The sequence below is a fragment of the Cetorhinus maximus genome, chromosome 4 (genome assembly GCF_964194155.1).
Source record: "Cetorhinus maximus chromosome 4, sCetMax3.hap1.1, whole genome shotgun sequence".
Lineage (NCBI taxonomy): Eukaryota > Metazoa > Chordata > Chondrichthyes > Lamniformes > Cetorhinidae > Cetorhinus > Cetorhinus maximus.
In genome coordinates this window covers 30,798,101-30,817,904 of record NC_135882.1, presented here as the reverse complement: position 1 = coordinate 30,817,904, position 19,804 = coordinate 30,798,101, and the positions used below count along the sequence as shown (strand labels likewise).

General features: G+C 40.4%; 1 protein-coding gene across 5 annotated transcripts in view; it reads left to right on the top strand.

The window, feature by feature from the left end:
* The first annotated feature begins 324 nt into the window (after positions 1-324).
* Positions 325-19,804, top strand: part of LOC144679554 (cytosolic non-specific dipeptidase-like) — a 37,876-nt gene continuing 18,396 nt past the window's right edge. The window contains exons 1-5 of one of the 5 annotated variants that reach the window (XM_078540052.1): positions 339-411; positions 9,081-9,170; positions 10,865-11,008; positions 11,302-11,464; positions 17,042-17,130. In XM_078540052.1, the coding sequence (XP_078396178.1) occupies positions 9,111-9,170; positions 10,865-11,008; positions 11,302-11,464; positions 17,042-17,130 (456 nt within the window). In that variant the 5' untranslated portion in view covers positions 339-411; positions 9,081-9,110. Of the gene's footprint in view, positions 487-8,708; positions 8,878-9,080; positions 9,171-10,864; positions 11,009-11,301; positions 11,465-17,041; positions 17,131-19,804 lie in introns of those variants that run through there. The other 4 variants (XM_078540055.1, XM_078540054.1, XM_078540053.1 and 1 more) reach the window with 4 other exon arrangements.

Genomic DNA, 19,804 nt, shown 5'->3' with positions numbered 1-19,804 from the left:
AAAGGAACAGAAGTAAATCTCATAGTCAAGATGCCGAGAGGGGAGTCGTGCACTAGATGCACTGACAGACGAAGCTCCTGTAGGAGGGGAGAAGAGGTGAAAGTTTGGTAACAGTGGGTGGAAGGAAGGCGGGCAACCTTTTCTCTCCCAGCCCGGCACATGGAAGCAGATTATAACGTTCAAACTAATGAACGGGAAAAGTAATGTGAGATCTCACTTCTCCACCACCTACTCCCTGCAAACATACCCAATGAGCTTTCTTCCTTCCAAACCCGCCCGTCAGGAAGTTCCCCTCAGGTTGTAACTCTTTGCTGAGCAGTGAGTGGCTCCTCTCGGCTGTCAGTCAGTGCAGCTTGCGGAAGTTTGGAACGTTTTGTCTGTCCGGGCTGCGTTCGAATTTGGAGCGTGCAGGTTAGGTGAGCTCGGGCTGCTGTCGGCGATCTCCTGTTTGAATGGAGCCGGATCTCAGGGACATGCCCTACAAGAGTCTGTCTTTTTCCAATTCTTTAGCGCAGACACAAAAAGGGAAAACTAAGTTGCAGCCAGAAGGCGCGGCTTTGGGCCCGGGAGCGGGTTAGGCTGTCGGGGTTGGCAGGGTTGGATGATTATGGCTTTCGGAATGAATGCATCAATCTGTCCCCACTGCTGGAGGTGGAGAGGCACTTGCTGCAGAAAAAACACAAAGGTTTTCAACTCGAAACTAAGATAGGTGCTAACTAATCATTACTTAGTGACCATAGAATGAAGGAGACTATTGGGTCCATCGTGCCTGTGGTAGCGCTTTCCATTTAGCTCACTGCTCTTTCTCCATGGCCCTGTCAATATTTACCCGATTCCCCATTGAATCTGCTTCGACTAGGCGGTACATTCCAGTCCACAGTGCTTAAAATGCTGTTGGATACAGATGGCCTCTAGTTTGCTGAAAAAAATACCGATGAGTTTGATCTGCTTGTCATTATTAGTGTGTGAATAACGCAGCAACTTGTGGCAAGGAAGAGGTGCACAGTTACAAATCGCTACAAAACATTGGATAATTTTCACCATGAACCTTGCTCATAATCAACCTCCCTGGCCCAGACAGGAACAGTTCAAACTGTGGAATCTTATTCCTGCAAGCAGCACATTATTTCCAGTGGATTTTGAAATTTAAGATAAATCTTTCTTTCCCCTCACGCCTTCTCCTCCCTCCCAGAAACATGATAGGGTCCCCCTTGTCCTCACTTATCACCCCACCAGCCTCCGCATTCAAAGGATCATCCTCCGCCAACTCCAGCATGATGCCACCACCAAAAACATCTTCCCTTCACCCCCCCGGTGGCATTCCGTAGGGATCGTTCCCTCCGAGACACCCTGGTCCACTCCTCCATCACCCCCTACTCCTCAACCCCCTCCTACGGCACCTCCCCATGCGAATGCAGAATATGCAACACCTGCCCCTTCACTTCCTCTCTCCTCACCATCTAAGGGACCAAACACTACTTTCAAGTGAAGCAGCATTTCACTTGCACTTCCCTCAGCTTAGTCTACTGCATTCGTTGCTCCCAATGCGGTTTCCTCTACATTGGAGAGACCAAACGCAGACTGGGTGACCGCTTTGCAGAACACCTTTGGTCTGTCCGCAAGCATTACCCAAACCTCCCTGTCGCTTGCCATTTTAACACTCCACCCTGCTCTCTTGCCCACATGTCTGTCCTTGGCTTGCTGCATTGTTCCAGTGAAGCTCAACGCAAACTGGAGGAACATCTTCCGACTAGGCACTTTCCAGCCTTCCGGACTGAATATTGAGTTCAACAATTTTAGATCTTGAACTTCCTCCTCCATCCCCACCCCCTTTCCGTTTCTTCCCCTTCCTTTTTGTTTTTTCCAATAATTTATATAGATTTTTCTTTTCCCACCTATTTCCATTATTTTTAAATGTATTCCACCCATCGTTTATTTCACCCCACCCCCACTAGAGCTACCTTGCTTGTTCTGCTCTCCACTCTTAATTAGCACATTCTTTTAGTTAATATCACCACCTTCAACATCTCTTTGTTCTTTTGTATGTGACATCTTTTGATTATCTCCTCCTAATACTGCTTGCTTGTCCCAACAACTGCACCCCCCCCCTTTAAACCAGCTTATATTTCACCTCTTTCCTATTTTTACTTAGTTCTGCTGAAGGGTCATGAGGACTCGAAACGTCAACTTTGCTCTTCTCCGCCGATGCTGCCAGATCTGCTGAGTTTTTCCAGGTATTTCTGTTTTTGTTTTGTTCTTTCTTTCCCCTTCTGTCTCTTTTTTCTCGGTCCAATCCTTTTATTTCTCTTAGGGTGAATTTGAGTCAGATTAGGTACATTATTTCTGTTTCTGCCTTTCCTATTTCCTTCGTGACCTTAAATCCCTGTTCTTCAATTTGATCCTGGATGACCTTGGTGTCAGCTCACACTTCCAGCAGTTTGCGATATGAAGCATTTTTGTGCTGAAGGGTGAGTTTTTAAAAATCTAACAAACAAGTTGCTCTGCTATAGTAAGCACTGGGCCAATGTACTTTTATTCCTTAGTTACCTGGATGTTTATCAAAGATCCAATCATAATCAGGCATTTAGGAAACACCCTCTTCAGTTATCTTGTAGACTGTGGACCCAGCACAAGATTCTTCAATCTTATTACTCTATGTACCAGATGACTGAACCAGATGACTGAAGTTGAATGTAGAATTGTGGGATAAGGATCATTTTCTGCAAGTTGTCAGATGAGACATTTAGTGCTATGTGTTGTTGGATAAAGAGAGGTGCCTTGAGCATTTTAGACAAAATATACACCTAATTTGTTTTTATCTTCCTATTTTCGCTCCAGCTTTTTCTTTGCCTGTTCTCCTATTTCTCAAGTGCAAATCCAGATGGTGGTGTCCCCAGACCACAAAAGTAACACAGCTGTGCTCAATCCTGTCCTTACAATGTAGGCTATGAGAGCACCTTGGCTAGCCTGTTTTTGTTTGCAGTGCTTTTTTTTTCACATTGTGTCCTTGATTTATGTCATTTTCCACTGTTTTTATGATTTGTTTAATAACATTGGCCTTTGTTTCTCTAATTCCCTGCTCAGTTTTAATCTTTCTGCCAAGCTGATCATTTGTATTTTCACCATTTTTTTAATCCACTGCAGTTGTACACTGTCAGAAGTTCTTTGTTGCAGAAGCAAGGAAGTTTCTGTAGAATCATACACAGAGGGAGGCCATTTGGCCCATTACCACTTGTACTAGTTCCTTGAGGAATCCAGAATTAATCCTAGTGCCCTGCCCTCTCCTTATAGTGCTGAATCATAAAAGTCCAGTTTTCCTTTTAAAAATATTCTCTGCCTTGACTATTCCTTGTCCATTGTGGCAAAATATTCCATTCTCCAAGAGATCACTGTAAAGGAATTTCCTGTAGTCCATCCCCTTGGTCTTTTAGTGGCAACTTTAAATTGATGACCACTACTCAGTTCCGGAATTGACTTTTTTTTCTTTGTTTTATTAAAACACTTCATTTTAAAACCCTTTAAAAAAAACTCATTGCTCCGGTGCCCCAGTTTCTTGTTCTCTTTTAACCAATGGGCCAGAGCTTGTTGGAGCAGGGCATCGTGTGATGTGCCCAGTTCATTGATCTTTACCTATCCTGTTTGCTTCAAAATGTTTGACCATGTAAGTTACTGGAAGTGCGAACTAATAACAATGGCAAGGGCAACAGGGCATCTTGGACCCTGAAGAATGAAAAGACCAGCAGTGTATCTCTTTAACCAATGAGGGTGGAGAATAAACTGAGGAAGGACCAAGAAGGTGGCTGACTTAGGATGGGTACAGAAAGTGAAAGAAGGAAGGATTATATTGGGAGAAAAAAGAATAAACTGAGGAAGGACCAAGAAGGTGGCTGACTTAGGATGGGTACAGAAAGTGAAAGAAGGAAGGATTATATTGAGAGAAAAAAGATTGAAAAGAAATGAGTGATTAACATGTTTAAAATTTGACATGTTTAGTATCTCCAACAATAATGACTACTTGAAGGGCTGACACTCCACAATTTAAATTGTTCACTTTCTAGATCTAATGTTGAAGGATATTTGCATTATTAATTGCTAGACTTAACTTTCTGTGGTGTGGTTAATGTGCAAAGGAAGCAACTTCATGGAATTCACAAGGAGGCTAACGATGAGCTGCAGTTTTTAAGAGGCTGGAGGCAGAACAGCGTGAATTGTCCAGCAGTTTGCCTTGATTTGCAATTCATGGGGTATCTCTACCTTGCCACAAGTTGCTGACAGATTTACACATTCATAATAGCATACGCATTGATTTTTGGCAGCAAATTCAGGCCTTTGGTTCCCATTCCTAGCATCCATTCTGATGAATCTGCATTTTGCATTCTCTGAAGTTTTACCACTTCACTGGGGCACCCTAGATGGTAAACAGTGCTCTCAACTGTAGCAGAACGGTTGTTTTGTAAAGAGATTGCTGCTACTTTATATTTTAGCGTAAGATTGTCACTACAGACATAAGGGAATAAATCCATGGTTCTAATCGGTTGGGCTTATGCAATAAATAATTCCTCCCCAGTACAAATTGGATGAGATAAAAACAAAAAACTACTGCGGATGCTGGAAATCCAAAACAAAAACAGAATTACCTGGAAAAACTCAGCAGGTCTGGCAGCATCGGCGGAGAAGAAAAGAGTTGACGTTTCGAGTCCTCATGACCCTTCTGCTCGAAACGTCAATTGGATGAGAATTTGCTCAATGCAGCACCTGTAAAAACTAGAACACCAGATCTGATTAGGGATAACCTTAGAAAGATGAGTGAGCTTGATGAGATGAGATGGAAGGAGACAGCATTGTAGAAAAATAGTGAGAGTTTAAAAAAAAATAACAGAATACGTTTATTGCATTAAAACTGAAAAACTCCTATTTTAGAGTGCATGGATAAATAACGGTTAGAAATCAAATAGAAGAAATTGGGCATAAAGGAAATTGATAAGAAAAACTAAAGGAAAACGGGTGTAAATCGGAAAAGTGGTCGAGCAGGATAACAAAAGCTGAGAGCGTATGAGGAAAAACATCTCAAAAACTATCTGAAGGAACAGGGAAATATTTGACCAATATATCAGTAAAAGCATAATAGTTGAATCCTGAAAAGAGAGGATTTTCAACCTGGAAGTAATGATTAAAAATTAGCAGAGGTATCCAAGTACTTTGTTTCAGTTTTTACTAAAGTGAAGTTTATTGGAGAAGAGGTGAATCCTGAAGAGACTTGAGTGTGAGAGGAACAACATTATAAAGAAAGAAGAAACTTGTACTTACCCAAGTGCCTTTCCTGACCTCGTGATGCCCTAAAGCACTTTGCAGTTAGTGAAGTACTTTTGAAGTAAAAACAGAAAGTGGTGGAACAACTCAGCTGGTCTGGCAGCATGTGTTTCTCTCTCCACGGGTGTTGCCAGACCTGAGTTTTTCCTGCAGTTCCTGTTTTTATTTCAGATTTCCAGCATCTGTGGTATTTTGCTTATTTAAGAGGTTTTGAAGTGTAGTCAAGTTGTAAACTTGGGAAACATGGCAGTGAATTTATGGATAGCATGGTCTCAGTGAGATAATGAGCTGATGATCTGTTCTAATATTCGTTGAGGAATGAATATTGACCAGGAAACTGTAACTTTAAACTTGTAACTATTGATTATTATCGTCTATTGATGCACAAGTTCTGAGAGCTGCATTCTTTGTTACCTGTAGGTTTTTATCAACTTTTAGAAGCATTAAAATGGAGGATTCTAGTGGGGGGATGGTCCACCTTTGTTATTTGAGCCTATCATTCTATTAATTTTAGTTCTGTAATAAAGCTGAATGGCCAAAAATGCTGTGCTTAGCATGAGCTGTTTCAGACAAACTCTTGCTTGCACATTTGGATGACTGTTAAAGATCCCACAAAACTATTTTGTATGGCACTGAGTTCTTCCTGAAACAATGCCAGCAAAATAAGCTGTTTAAATGATTTAGTGCAGAATGGATCCCATCAACATAATTATCACCTGTATTACTAGCTACATAATAGTCACTGTGCTTTTAGATTTAATGTATTCTTTGAAGCACTATAGATGCTTCATTGTGATGAGGCACCATCGTGAATATGCAGGTATTTAGTTTTGCAATGAATCTGATGTATTTTGAATTGATAGATTGCCTTTCAGTTTCTCTGCTATTTTACTAAATAGGTTTGCAACTTTCTGGGAGAGGAGAAAGTTAATTCCTATTCCTTCTAATACAGGTTTATCCTGGTATCTAGAATGTCTTTTACAGTATTATAAATAGGGTCAGTAAAGCTGCCACTCCTGAAGCTCCTCTTCATTACATTATTTGATAGTTTTATTTAGATTTGATGACTAAGAGGCTGTTCTGGCCTCTGTTGAACACTGGATGGCCTTACCCCCTCTTCTTGCCATCCTATTCTGGGCTTCAAAGTGCACAGGTTGAAGGATTTTCTGTTTCTTCCTTATCCAACGTTGTATATGGTGTTGGTGTGTGTACCCGAAGCTCTATCAAACCCTGTGACATGTTTCTGCCATTTGATGACAGCCTGCTGCCGAGGTACTCCTTCATGCTCTTACTGCAGTAAAACACTTGAGTTATTAACTGGCCTCCTATGGTTAGCATCTTGCAATAATCACACGTGGTGGCTCTGACATGCCTAAAGTGACTGATCACCAGATCCAAAAGGATGACAGTTTGTTTTTTAGCGTTGATGTAATCCTTGTTTTTTTACAAGTGCATTGTTTGGTATCTGAGCCAAACTGATATCAGTTTGTTTGTCAGCATTAAGAGTGCACTCAACACTACCACTATACTGCTTTAATTAGTAACTGCAATCATTGAATCTGGAATTACTGCTTGTGCCTTGGTCCTCTGCAAAAAGCTTTCTAAAATTTGATGCATTTAATAGCATATGCCACAGATATTTAGAATAGTGCTGTAAATTGGTAGGTGAGAGGATATATACTCAAATGCTGCATAATTAACCTTAAATTTTTAACAATATCAATTAAAAATTCTGTGCTCTTTAACCATTGTTCAAAGGATATAAAGTCCACTGATTCTTGCAGATTATAAAGTTATTTTGTGTGTACTTTGTTTCCATAATCTTGCTTGTTCCCTATCATAACTCCATTTTATCTAAAATAATCTGTTACTAATATCTATATATATCTATATATACTAATATATATTGTATGGAACTGCAAGTTAATAATTCTTACTGTTTAACTTTCTAAATTACTCCTTTGTGTAGAATGACTTATTGATTGTGCTCCCTGACTTAAGGTGTACTTTGAGTTGAGCTATTTATTAGAATTGCTCAGCTTTTCCACCACTGTTCATCCTTTAGCCGTGTTGTATAATACTTAATCTCACTCTCCATTTACATTTCCCAGCTGCCACCACCCCACCCCACCATCAAATGCTGAGCGTAGACTGAGCTGCTGAATCTTGTAGCCGTTCGTAAGACTCAGGAAAGATCTGTAGCACTTTTGTTATTCCTACTGCAGAAGGTGGTGCAAAGACAACTTTGGAGTTTGCATTAGGAGTTTGAAATTGGAGTTTGCATTAATTTGCACTGTTTACCAACCAAAACCAGAGCAAAAGACCATGGATTTCACCAGCATAAGTGACAACACAGTGGGGCGGCAGAACATAGGTTACATCAGATTGGAATAGAACCAGGAGCACAACGACAATAGAGGTGGGAGAAAAGAGATGAGCAAAAATCAAGTTTCTGTGAAGATTTGCTATAGAAGCTAGCCTCGCTCAGAGATGATCCCCGATCGAATTAATCACCATTGGGAGTTAACACTAATTGGGTCTGTTTGCGAGATTCAAGAAATTAAGCCATTTTTAGCTCAAGGACATCGAAGTACCTTTTGAAAGCTTTGAATATAATGTTATTTTAATTTGCAAAGAAACTGATAGCAGTACACCAATGTAACCAGCAAATGGCCCTGTATCCTTTTTAAAGTTATTTTCAGTTGCATATTTTAAAAAATTGTTACTCTCAGGTGGTGGACTAAACACTGATTAAAAATGTATATTTTTTGTGAGAAGCCCCATTTTCAGCCGGATGAATCGAACAGCACCAACTCTTAAATGTATCAAGGAATATTTTTAAAAACAATTTACATTCTGAAACCCTGCCCAATTACATCGCCTCATGGCAGATTTATGTTCGCTGATACACAAATAGAGTTTGAGAGGTAACTAAAGGGGTAAAAAGTACTTCTCGAAACTAGCACAATTTGTGCCAGATCTCCGACTACGTGCAAAACAGAAACTACCCTCGTGTGCTTTTGACGTGCAGTTTTAAAACAAAAGTAAATGTACCCTGTGAGAAGCGTGAAAGCAATGTGGATTCACCATCTTTCCAGTCTTATTTATTTCCACTTTTCTCCAACCTCCCAGTACTTGTGTGCTCTATAGCTCACATCAGATTGGAATAGAGCCTATTGTTCTGCCACTCCACTGTGTTGTTACTTGTGGTGGTGAATTCCCTCTGCCCCATTGATAACGCCAATGTCTAATGTGATTCTAATCCACCCACAACTGATATGACAAGACTATAACTCCTTCAAAGGGTATATTTGGCATGCTAGAATAGAACAGAATTGAGCTTTGTAGTCTCAATTTTCATTCCAGCTGCCTGCCTTTGTTGACGGCTTTATACACCTGCACAAGGAAGGGGAGAAATAAATTGTTGAGGGGAGGGGAAGGCCATTCTCGGGAGAAGTTGGAAAATTCTGGATGTCTGGAGTGAGGATGTAGCTTGGAGAAAAATGTGGTTTATGGAAGCTTTCCTTCAATCCTGCCTCTGTTCTGTAGCACTTTTTTAAAACAAAGGTTTGTTATCACCGTCACCTTTTGACCATAATTTCTTTTTTGAAAAAGTGACAAAGGGCTAATTAGCTGAATCATGACATGTCTTAATTTAAGACCATGCAGTAATTTCAGATTTGGGTGGGTGGAGTTTCAGGATTTCGCAACCTTGAAAAACAGGAAGATGCCAGGTCCGGTTGCATTACTCAGCATAATTCTCCTTTCAGAGCTCCAACTGCAGTCTGCTTACTAGAGCGATGTCGTACCTTGCCAAACTCTTCAAGTACATCGATGACAATCAGGAGTTATATGTCAAAGTAAGTTTTTACTATTATTGCTTTAATGTTTCTACAAACACTTTTTTTGATACAGTATAGAAGCATCTGAACATTAATGATCTGGGGGAGAAAAAGAAAGTTGCGGTGTTAGAGTTGAATACTTGCTGGGAGTGATCGGGCCAGAAAGTGTTTAATGTTTACGCAGGTTGATAGAGAAATTCTTGTCCTTTTTGAGGAGTCTGGCTCTATGTCAGCTACCTTCATGTCAGCAGGTATAATTTGGGCTCAGTATTTCCATGTGATTGTAAAACACACAGCTCCACAGTAATAGCCTATTTTTAAACAACCTTTTTTGCGCTCATGCTGTGTACATTCATAGTGAAAAGTTGCTTTGAAATGAGAAGACCACCTGTGATCGGCAGCACAGTGCAGTAGGGTGAGACTTGGTGTCTGCAGTTGGGGGCAAGAGGGTGGGGGTTGGGGACGAGAGTTGGCATTGTCTCTGCTGTCAGACTATACTGGCAAGTGCCTGATTTGCCAGCTTTATGAAGGCTAATCCTTAAGGGGGATGAAACCTACGAACAACGGTTTGTAATTTGAGAAGACTATTAATGTATGAAATAAAGGAGGGATTCTGAAATCTTGGCCAAAATGTACACTCGGTCCGAAAAATTGCAATCCAATCCTTACTTGAAATCAATTCTCTGATCAACCTAGATTAAAGTTTTTTTTTCAAAGCAAAGAAGCTCAGACCCATTTCTATCCACATCAAAGTAGTTCAATGTGGCTATAGGAATTATTGTGTAAAATCTCTTATACATTTAATCCACATTTCCACCCCCTCCCTCCCATGCAACGTCCTGGGGCTGACATGATTCACCTCTGACAACCACAACCATCTTCCTTTGTGCTAGATATGACTCAAGCCAGTGAAGAATTTTTCCTCCTTGCTTTTAATAGTTGGAATTCTGAGATAATCTTCCTTCAACTTGTTGGATGTTCTCTTAAAAACTGCAAACCAATTGCCTTGGTCAGTTGAGCTGTTTGATTCAGGCTTGTCATCTGATCTGCCATTTAACCAGACGTTAGCCATGATTCTCTTTATATTTAGATCTGGGGAGGGGAAATTCTAAAGACATGAACAGGCAGAAAGCCCTGTGACTAAATTGCTGTTTTCTCTCCCACACGCTTGTCATATGCAAGTGTTGAAATTTTAATTGATCAAGAGGCATTATAGTATTAATTTTTTTAGTACTGTTTTAATATCCTGTCATGCATGCTGCATTACAGTAATAATCATCCATGGAACCCCAGCCTTTCGCTTGTTCAGGTGTATACCTACTCCTGTTCCTAACCTCATTGATTATCCATGGAACCCCAGCCTTTTACTAGTTCAGGTGTATGATCTATTCCTGCTCCTATCTCTTGTTTTTCCGTGATACTCTGTTAAAATGGTAAGTGTACCAGGAAAAAAAGGCAAGAAACCAGATTGTAGATATTTAACTATGTGGATGCACTGTGTGTGGTTGTATAGATTGATTTCATGTTGGGGACTGGTGGTTTGCAGAAAATAGCCTTTATCTTAGCCACCCAACCTTGGTCTTGTCTGAGGCTACGTTTTGTTTTATATAAACCCTCTAAATAATCTCAATTGACGGGTAATTCATCTTTAATCTGTGGAGAAAACACAGACATCAAGGTAGCTTTTTAAATTCAGGCACTTGTTTCCATAGCGCCTGGCAGATTGGGTGGCAATTCAGAGCGTCTCAGCATGGCCAGAGAAGAGAGACGAAACCAAAAGGATGGTGGAATTTGTCGGCAAAGAGATAGAACGACTGGGTGGATCTGTGGAACTGGCTGATATTGGACAACAAACGGTGAGAGCTAATAGATCATATTGGAACTCTGTTCAATTTTATAAGTATATCTCTTCCAAATTTTCTTTTTCTCTTTTCTCCTCTTCAAAATGTTGAATCTTGGGACATGGTTGCCTGGGGCTTGACAGCTCACTTCACACCTTTTAGAAATTTGATAGTTTTATTCATGTAATCAGTTCTTTGGAATTGTACATCTGAAATTATACAGAACATTCTCTGCAACAAAGTTTTGCAATCTTCTTTAAATCATAAATTTCATCATATGCAATGTACTATATTTAATTTTAAATTAGCTGCCTGATGGAACAAAGATTCCTCTTCCTCCAATCCTATTGGCCACACTAGGCAATGATCCAAAAAAGAAGACTCTATGTATCTATGGTCATCTGGATGTTCAACCTGCCCAAATTGAGGATGGATGGGACACTGAGCCCTTCACGTTGGTAGAAAAAGATGGTAAGAAGGTTTTTTTTGGTCATTTATAGTTAATAGAATTCCATTTCTAGCTTGAGTTCTGGAACAGATTTCATTAAATTCAGACCTGGTTTGATCACTTGATCTCTGGTATTTTGCTTCATTTCTGAACTATGAACTTTGCCATCACCAAAAGCCAATTATATCTGGCCATCTGGATCATACTGTGAAAATTGGCTGCAGTGCTTGGCTACGAAACGAGAGTGACTGCATTTTAAATGTTATTCATTGGTTTTCAGCACGTTGGTGCATCCTAACAATATGAAAGGCCCTATATCAATGCAAGTTTTTTCTTACAAAAACAAAGTCAGATGTTGGAAAGCAAAATGCTGGAAATACTCAGCAAGTCATGCAGCATCTATGGAGAGAGAAAAACAGTTAACATTAAGGATGGCAACATTAGTCGTTAACAGTTTCTCTCTCCACGGATGCTGCCAGACCTGCTGAGTATTTGCAGCATTTCAAGATTGTTCTTAATTGTTCTTCAAATGTGGGTGCCATTGACAATGCAGTGTTTATTGCCCATCTCTTCCTGAGGGCACTAAATTTCAAACATAGAGTTTGGGACTGGAATCATGTGTTGGGTACTTTCCTGAAGCACATTGGTGAAACCAGTTGGAGTTTTCTGACAAAAGCTGTATCATTTTTGGACTAGCTCACAAAGTATTTTGTTTAATGAACTCAATTTTACAACTTAGCGAAATTTGCACTCTCGACTTTCAGGTTGTGAGCCTAATACCAGGTTGGTGAGACCACGCTGTGTACACTTTTGGTCTCCTTGCTTAAGAAAGGATATAAATGCATTAGAAGCAGTTCAAAAAAGGTTCACCTGACTGATACGTGGGTTGGGGCGGGGGCTGGTTATCTTATGAAGAAAGGTTGGACAATTACCTTTGGAGTTTAGAAGATTGAGAGGTGATCTTATTGAAACATGTCAGATCCTGAGGGGACTTGACAGGGTGGATGCTGAAGGATGTTTCCTGTTGTGGGAGAGACTAGAACTAGGGGACGCTGTTTAAAAATAAGAGCTCTCCCATTTAAGACGGAGATGAGAAGAAATTTTGAGGGTCTTGAATCTTTGGAACACTCTTCTCCCGAGAGTGGTGGAAGCAAGGCCGTTGAATATTTTTAAGGCAGAGGTAGATTGATTCCCTTGTCAGTCAAGAATCTAAGGTTATCGCGGGATCCTTCTTTCCCCCACAGTCATGAAAGATTAATTAAAAGAGAGTGTATGTGATAATTGGTCTTCTCTGCTCACTCTTTCATATGCAACATTATTCATTTCCCTAGTTGCCTTGAAAGAGTAATTGTGACATTAGATTTTGATTTCAGAAGATGTTTCAATATTTTAACATCAGCCCACTTCCTTCTTATTTTGTATCCAGATCCTGTACCCAACAATTAATTTTTTAAAATCCTGTCAGCAGTTTAAAAACACGAAAAAGTAAAACATGAAGTCACCTAGAACTGAAAGCATTAAAATGTCATGTGAAGATTTGTCGTTGGTGGGTTGTGGTTACTGAAAAAAAATCAGCAAATTGTCAAAGAATGAGTTCAGCACAGATTTGAAAAACTGTTAGTCATCAACTTTATTTCTGTTTCCTTTACATGAATTTTCTGAATAATCTTTGCCCATATTTTTGTATGGTCTTGAATATATTACCCACTTTTTTTTAAAATAATAGTAATACACCTGCTGATGTAGTATTTTCAGTTTTGAAATAGGATATGCATCCAAAATGGAAAATTATCTGTTCTTTCCACAAATGTCTGATTGCACAATGTTTATGTAAATTTTTGTTTTTGTTTGAAATATGGACCACATCCAATAACTCCTTTTGAGTTATCTGTGCACAGTTTCCCTAATTACTTCGTAAGTGTCTTATTGTAAAATGACTTTATTTCTTTCTACTGATTTTGTTTCTGACCCTGTGCTATGTTCTTGACTGAATTAATCGACTATGCAGCTAGAATAAATTGCATTGCTGGCAACAATCATGAAACAGTTCCTTCTAATTGAATATTACACAAAAGAAAAGGGATGGTGAGAGTACTTAAAACTTCATCTATTATAGAGGCGGGTGGGGGGGATACTATTAGTTAAAAAGTTTATATATTTCTTTGGTTGTCCATCATGTACCTTTTCCTGGTTTCTGCCAATGTTGCTCTCAAGTTAGCAGCAAGAAGGTACGTCACAAGTACAGACAGGTGTCAGCTTTCCCTCCATTTGAAAATGAACTGTTTCCATATCACTGGGGATCAGGGGTTTGTGGAGATATTGGTGTAATCTATAGTCACACAACACAGACTAACACTTTAGTACTCTAATGTCACATTCCAGTAGCTGACACAAAGCTATGTGTTGACACCAGTATTGAAGGAAATAATTTCTCGGGTTAATGAAACAGCTGCGAGGGTCATAAAAGTTTTTGAATGGCAGTCAGTGTGCAGGAAGTCATGTGCTTCCCTCTGCATACTCTCTCTGGATATAAGTTTACTGAAAATAAAGAGTCTGATTTTGGAAAAACTGAAACAAAAAGAAGAAATTGGAATAAAAATAAGTTCAGTAAGATTCCTGTATTTACTTTAGTAATAACATTTAAATTCATTCTTTTCTATTAAGCTCCATGTAAAATATTTTATTCAGGAATTGCATTTGCAGCCCAAAGGCTGAATTGCAGTGTGACTTACATTGAGCAATTTATATGAAGACTGAATAATCAGGTTAAAAATGCACAACTACGTAACAATTATGTAGTAACAGACATATACAAACAAATTCAGCAGCTAACAGTGAAGTGGTGGATGGGATACTGAACATTGAATTAAAATTGCAAACCAGTGCTCCATTCCTACATTACAGGCACTGAACTACATATACATTTCTTCATTTAAGATGAGTGGTGATCTGTCATTTTAATGAAGAGAAATTATTTTGAGAATATTGCTCCTCCTAAGTCCTTTGCAGTTTCTTTATGCTGCCTGTGGTGGCCTTTTAAGGGGAAGCTAGATAAGTTCATGAGGGGGAAAGGAATAGAAGAATATGCTGATAGTGTGAGATGAAGTAAGATATGGAGGCTCAAGTGGAGCATAAACACGCACATGATCAATTGAATTAAATGGTCTGTTTCTGTGCTGTAAGGATTTGATTCTTGTTTTCCATAGCTAGATTGGATAGATGAGTGTTTTAAAATCACTGTTTTAATAATTTGGCATAGTGACCTTTTGTTTTTTCTTGTTTTAATATGACTCTTTTAAATTACCCATTTGAAGGGGACTGTTCCATCCAATCCCCGCTATCGTCTGCAGTTTTTTTTGTGGTCCAGTACAGTCTTCAGCAAATTTAGTTTCAATCCGTGGCCCCCATTTGCTAACTCCTGAGTTCAAGATTCCTTTTGAGTGTTGGGTTCTATTGACTGGTATTCATAACAATCATTTATGCTGTTGTTTGATGTTCAGGATTCAACTGCACAAGATATCTCTGTCTTGCAAATGTCCATTATTGATATAGAATTGATATGTAATTAGATCTCTACCTGTTGGCCAGCCGATTGTTGGTAAGGTAGGAAGGCTGATGAAATGTCCTGAATTGGAGTACATAATCAGAACAATTTTTTTATTTAAGTTGCCTCGGAAACTTGCAAACTTCAGTAAAGCAATACTTCTGTATGTGAATTTTGTTGAGAAAGTCACATGACTCTTAATTGTGCTCATTTAAATAACATGATTTTTGGGAAAATTCCCCTCTCCCTGTTGTCTCAGGCCACAAACCATGGCAGTCGCCTGTGTATGTAATTACTTAATCCTGTTCCCCTTAATGTCTCATCCCTCCTCTCTTAACTTCGAGCACATACCTAGTCTTGGCACAAATGTTTAGAGCTTGAATGCAATAAAATTGCTCAAAAGTGATTAGGTAGTCAGTTTTTATGAAAGGATCTCTCATTGTTAGGCCAGTTGATTATTTATAGCAGTTTCTTCATAACTGGGTTATCTTCAGATTCCTTTATGAACTAATTTACATCTCACAAAGCACTCTTTTTTTTTCCCTAATGTTTTGCTTTGCAATAATGAGAACTCATTGATTATGCAAAAATAAGAAAAATCAATGGATGTAGGTGGTAATTTTTGTGTCACGTTTTTAAATTGTATTCTGTCACTTGTTTTTACCTTCTTTTGTCACCCTACTATTACCTGCAAGCCAGGGACCAGCCCTGGTTAAATGAGGAGCGCAGGAGGGCATGCCCGGAGCAACACCAGGCGTACCTAAAAGTGAGGTGCTAACCTCCTGAAGCTAAAACACATGCCAAACAGTGGCAACACAACCGATTAATCAGATCAAAGCTCTGCAGCCCTACCCCATCCAGTTGTGGATGGTGGTGGACAATTAAATGATAAAGGGAGGAGGAGGCTGCATGAATAACTCCATCTTGAATGATAGCAGAGCCCTGCAGGTCTGTGCAGGAGTCAAGGTCGAAACGTATACAACCATCTTCACCCAGAAGTGTTGAGTGGATGATCCATCCCAACCCGCCCCCAAGATGCCCAGCAACACAGATGCAAGCCTTAAATCAATTTTATTTGCTCTATGTGATATCAGTACAGTAAAGGCTGTGTGTCCCGCCAATGTCCAAGCTGTAGTGATGAACGCCTCTAGTCAAGCTATTCCAGTATAGCTGCAACTGTGGCATCTACTCGACAATGTGATAAAGGTATTCCCTGCGCAGAAAAAGCTGGACAAATCTCTTCCAGCCAATTACTGCCCCATCAGTCTACTGTCAATAATCAACATTGATGGAAGGGATCATTGGCAGTGCTGTCAAGCAGCACTTACCAATAACCTGCTCAATTTGGATTCTGCCAGGAATACTTGGTTCCAGACCTCATTAAAGCTGGAGTCCAAACACAGACAAAAAAGCTGATTTCTAGAGGTGAGGTAAGAGTGAATGAGTATGGCATGTAGGAGCCCTAGTAAAATTTCTGTTAGTGAGAATCAAAGGGAAAATTCTCTTGCTGGATTTATACCAAGCATAAAAAATGATTGTAGTTGTTGGAGGTCAGTCACCTCAGTCCCAGGACATCACTACAGGAGTTCCTCGGGGTGGTGTCCTAGGCCCAACCATCTTCAGCTGCTTCATCAATGACCTCCCCTCCACCATAATGTCAGAAGTGGCAGTGTTTGCTGCTGATTGCGCAATTCACAACTCCTTACTGAATGAATTGGCCCATGGCTGCATGTAGCAATACCTGAACAACGTTCAGATTTAAACTGAATAGTGGCAAGTATCACTCACAACACACATTCCATTCAATGATCATATGCAAAAAGAGTCTAACCACCTCCCCATGGCATTCAAAGGGATTACCATCATTGCACACCACACCATCAACATTCTGGGTCACTAGCACTTTCCTGAGGACCATTAGGGATGGGCAATAAATGCCAGCCTTGCCAATGTTCCCACATCCTGCAAGTGAATTTAAAAAACTCCTCTCCTACACCCCACCCCACCCCCCCACCGGTCTATATAAAAAGAATTCTAATATTTAAAACTTTTGTAGGAAAACTATATGGGAGAGGTTCCACCGATGACAAAGGACCAGTGCTGGCATGGCTGAACTGTATTGAAGCTCTTCAAAAACTAAAGGAGGTAATAGTTTTATCCTTAATGCTAGATTTTTGTTCTGTATGACGTCATGTGTTATCTCTGGAAGGCAAAAAACTATTCAAGGATTTATGCTAATCACAGTCTTTCCTTGCCAGTTACTGAGCTTACATTCCTGAAACGGTGCAGAAGTTAATGATGGGTCTTTGACATCATGATTGCTGTGTGGGCACATATTAGAATATGAACTTTGGGTAGACACTTCATGACATAAAATGTGTGACTTTTTTACCTTTTCCGAAAGGTTTGATGCTCTAAATTCTGCATTGCTCAGAGTTTACTAGATTAAAATTTGTGTTTTCATTGAATAAAGACTAGAACTATTTAAATATGATCCTTTCCAGTTCAGTTTTAAAATGTTCATTTCAACTTTTAAATTCAGAGTACATACAATGCAACTCTGTTCCCCCCCCACTGCCCCACCTTTCCTTAGCCCCTTCAATTTCCTCCCCTCCTTTCTCTCATCCTGCTCGTTTCCATTGGTTGGGGAATCTAAAACATGGGGGCACAGTCTCAGGATAAGGGACCAATCATTTAGGACTGAGATGAGGAGAAATTAAGATAAAAGCAAAATAAGGACTGAGATAAGGACAAATTACTTCACTCAAACAGTTGTGGATCTTTAGAATTCTCTACCCCAGTGAGTTGTGGATGCTCCATTGTTGAATACACTTAAGGCTAGGGTAGACAGACTTTTGGTGTATCGGGGAAGTAAGGGATATGGGGAGCAGGCAGGGGAATGGATTTGGAACCCAAGGTCAGTTGTAATTGTACTGAATGGCAGAGCAGGCTCACTGGGCCATATGGTCGTCTACTGCTCCTATTTCTTATGTTCTCGTGGGATACGGTTTCACAGGACTTACCTCGGGAGACTCCAGCATTAGGGGATCGAAACCAAGTTTAATCCTGCCACAGCCAGCATGCCTATGTTTCCGGTATGAAGCCCCTTGAGAGCAGCAACATTGGCCAGCTTTCATTTCTCCCAGCCCACGGATGTTGACAGTGTCCCTAATGCTGTCCTGATGAGAGCAGATAGAACAACGTAGACTGTAGCTGAAGCCTGGGAACTTTCTAGTTTGTTTGAGGAATCCATGGTTTACAATGAAATAAATGAGGTGAGGAAATCTCCTGAAGAGGATTCAGTTTGGGTATGATTGGTGCTACAACTCTGAATACAAAATGAATCTGATGAGAACAAAACAAAAACAGAATTACCTGGAAAAACTCAGCAGGTCTGGCAGCATTGGCGGAGAAGAAAAGAGTTGACGTTTCGAGTCCTCATGACCCTTCAACAGAACTGAGTAATATTAGGAGAGGGGTGAAATATAAGCTGGTTTAAGGTTGGGGGGGCAGGAGGGAGGAGAGAGAAGTTGGGGGGGGGGTGGGTGTGGTCGTAGGAACAAGCCAGCAGTGATAGGAGCAGATAATCAAAAGATGTCACAGACAAAGGAACAAAGAGGTGTTGAAGGTGGTGATATTATCTAAATGAATGTGCTAATTAAGAATGGATGGCAGGACACTCAAGGTACAGCTCTAGTGGGGGTGGGGTGGAAAGACTAGCAGGGCATTAAAGGTATAGATTTAAAAATAATGGAAATAGGTGGGAAAAGAAAAATCCACATAAATTATTGGAAAAAACAAAGGGGAGGGGGAAGAAACGGAAAGGGGGTGGGGATGGAGGAGGGAGTTCAAGATCTAAAGTTGTTGAATTCAATATTCAGTCCGGAAGGCTGTAAAGTGCCTAGTCGGAAGTTGAGGTGCTGTTCTTCCAGTTTGCATTGGGCTTCACTGGAACAATGCAGCAAACCAAGGACAGACATGTGGGCAAGAGAGCAGGGTGGAGTGTTAAAATGGCAAGCGACAGGGAGGTTTGGGTCTTTCTTGCGGACAGACGGCAGGTGTTCTGCAAAGCGGTCGCCCAGTTTACGTTTGGTCTCTCCAATGTAGAGGAGACCGCATTGGGAGCAACGAATGCAGTAGACTAAGTTAGGGGAAATGCAAGTGAAATGCTGCTTCACTTGAAAGGAGTGTTTGGGCCCTTGGACGGTGAGGAAAAAGGAAGTGAAGGGGCAGGTGTTGCATCTTTTGCGTGGGCATGGGGAGTTGCCATAGGTGGGGGTTGAGGAGTAGGGGGTGATGGAGGAGTGGACCAGGGTGTCCCCGAGGGAATGATCCCCATGGAATACCGCCGGGGGGGGTGAAGGGAAGATGTGTTTGGTGGTGGCATCATGCTGGAGTTGGCGGAAATGGCGGAGGATGATCCTTTGAATGCGGAGGCTGCTGGGGTGATAAGTGAGGACAAGGGGACCTGTTGAAGGGTCATGAGGACTCGAAATGTCAACTCTTTTCTTCTCCGTCGATGCTGCCAGACCTGCTGAGTTTTTCCAGGTATTTCTGTTTTTGTTTTGGATTTCCAGCATCCGCAGTTTTTTGTTTTTATTTATGAATCTGATGAGGATAACCCTGGGGATTCCACCACTGTTCCATAAACCTTCAATGAAGCTGCAAGGATTAGCAGCTATGTTGAAGAGTTGATCAGTGACTTAATTATGTTTTAACTTATTGACAACAAGTGATGCAATGATTGTTTTTTTTTATTTTGCTTTGCACCTTTCTGCAGCAGTAGAAGGCAGTTCACTGAAAATGGTACTATTATTGT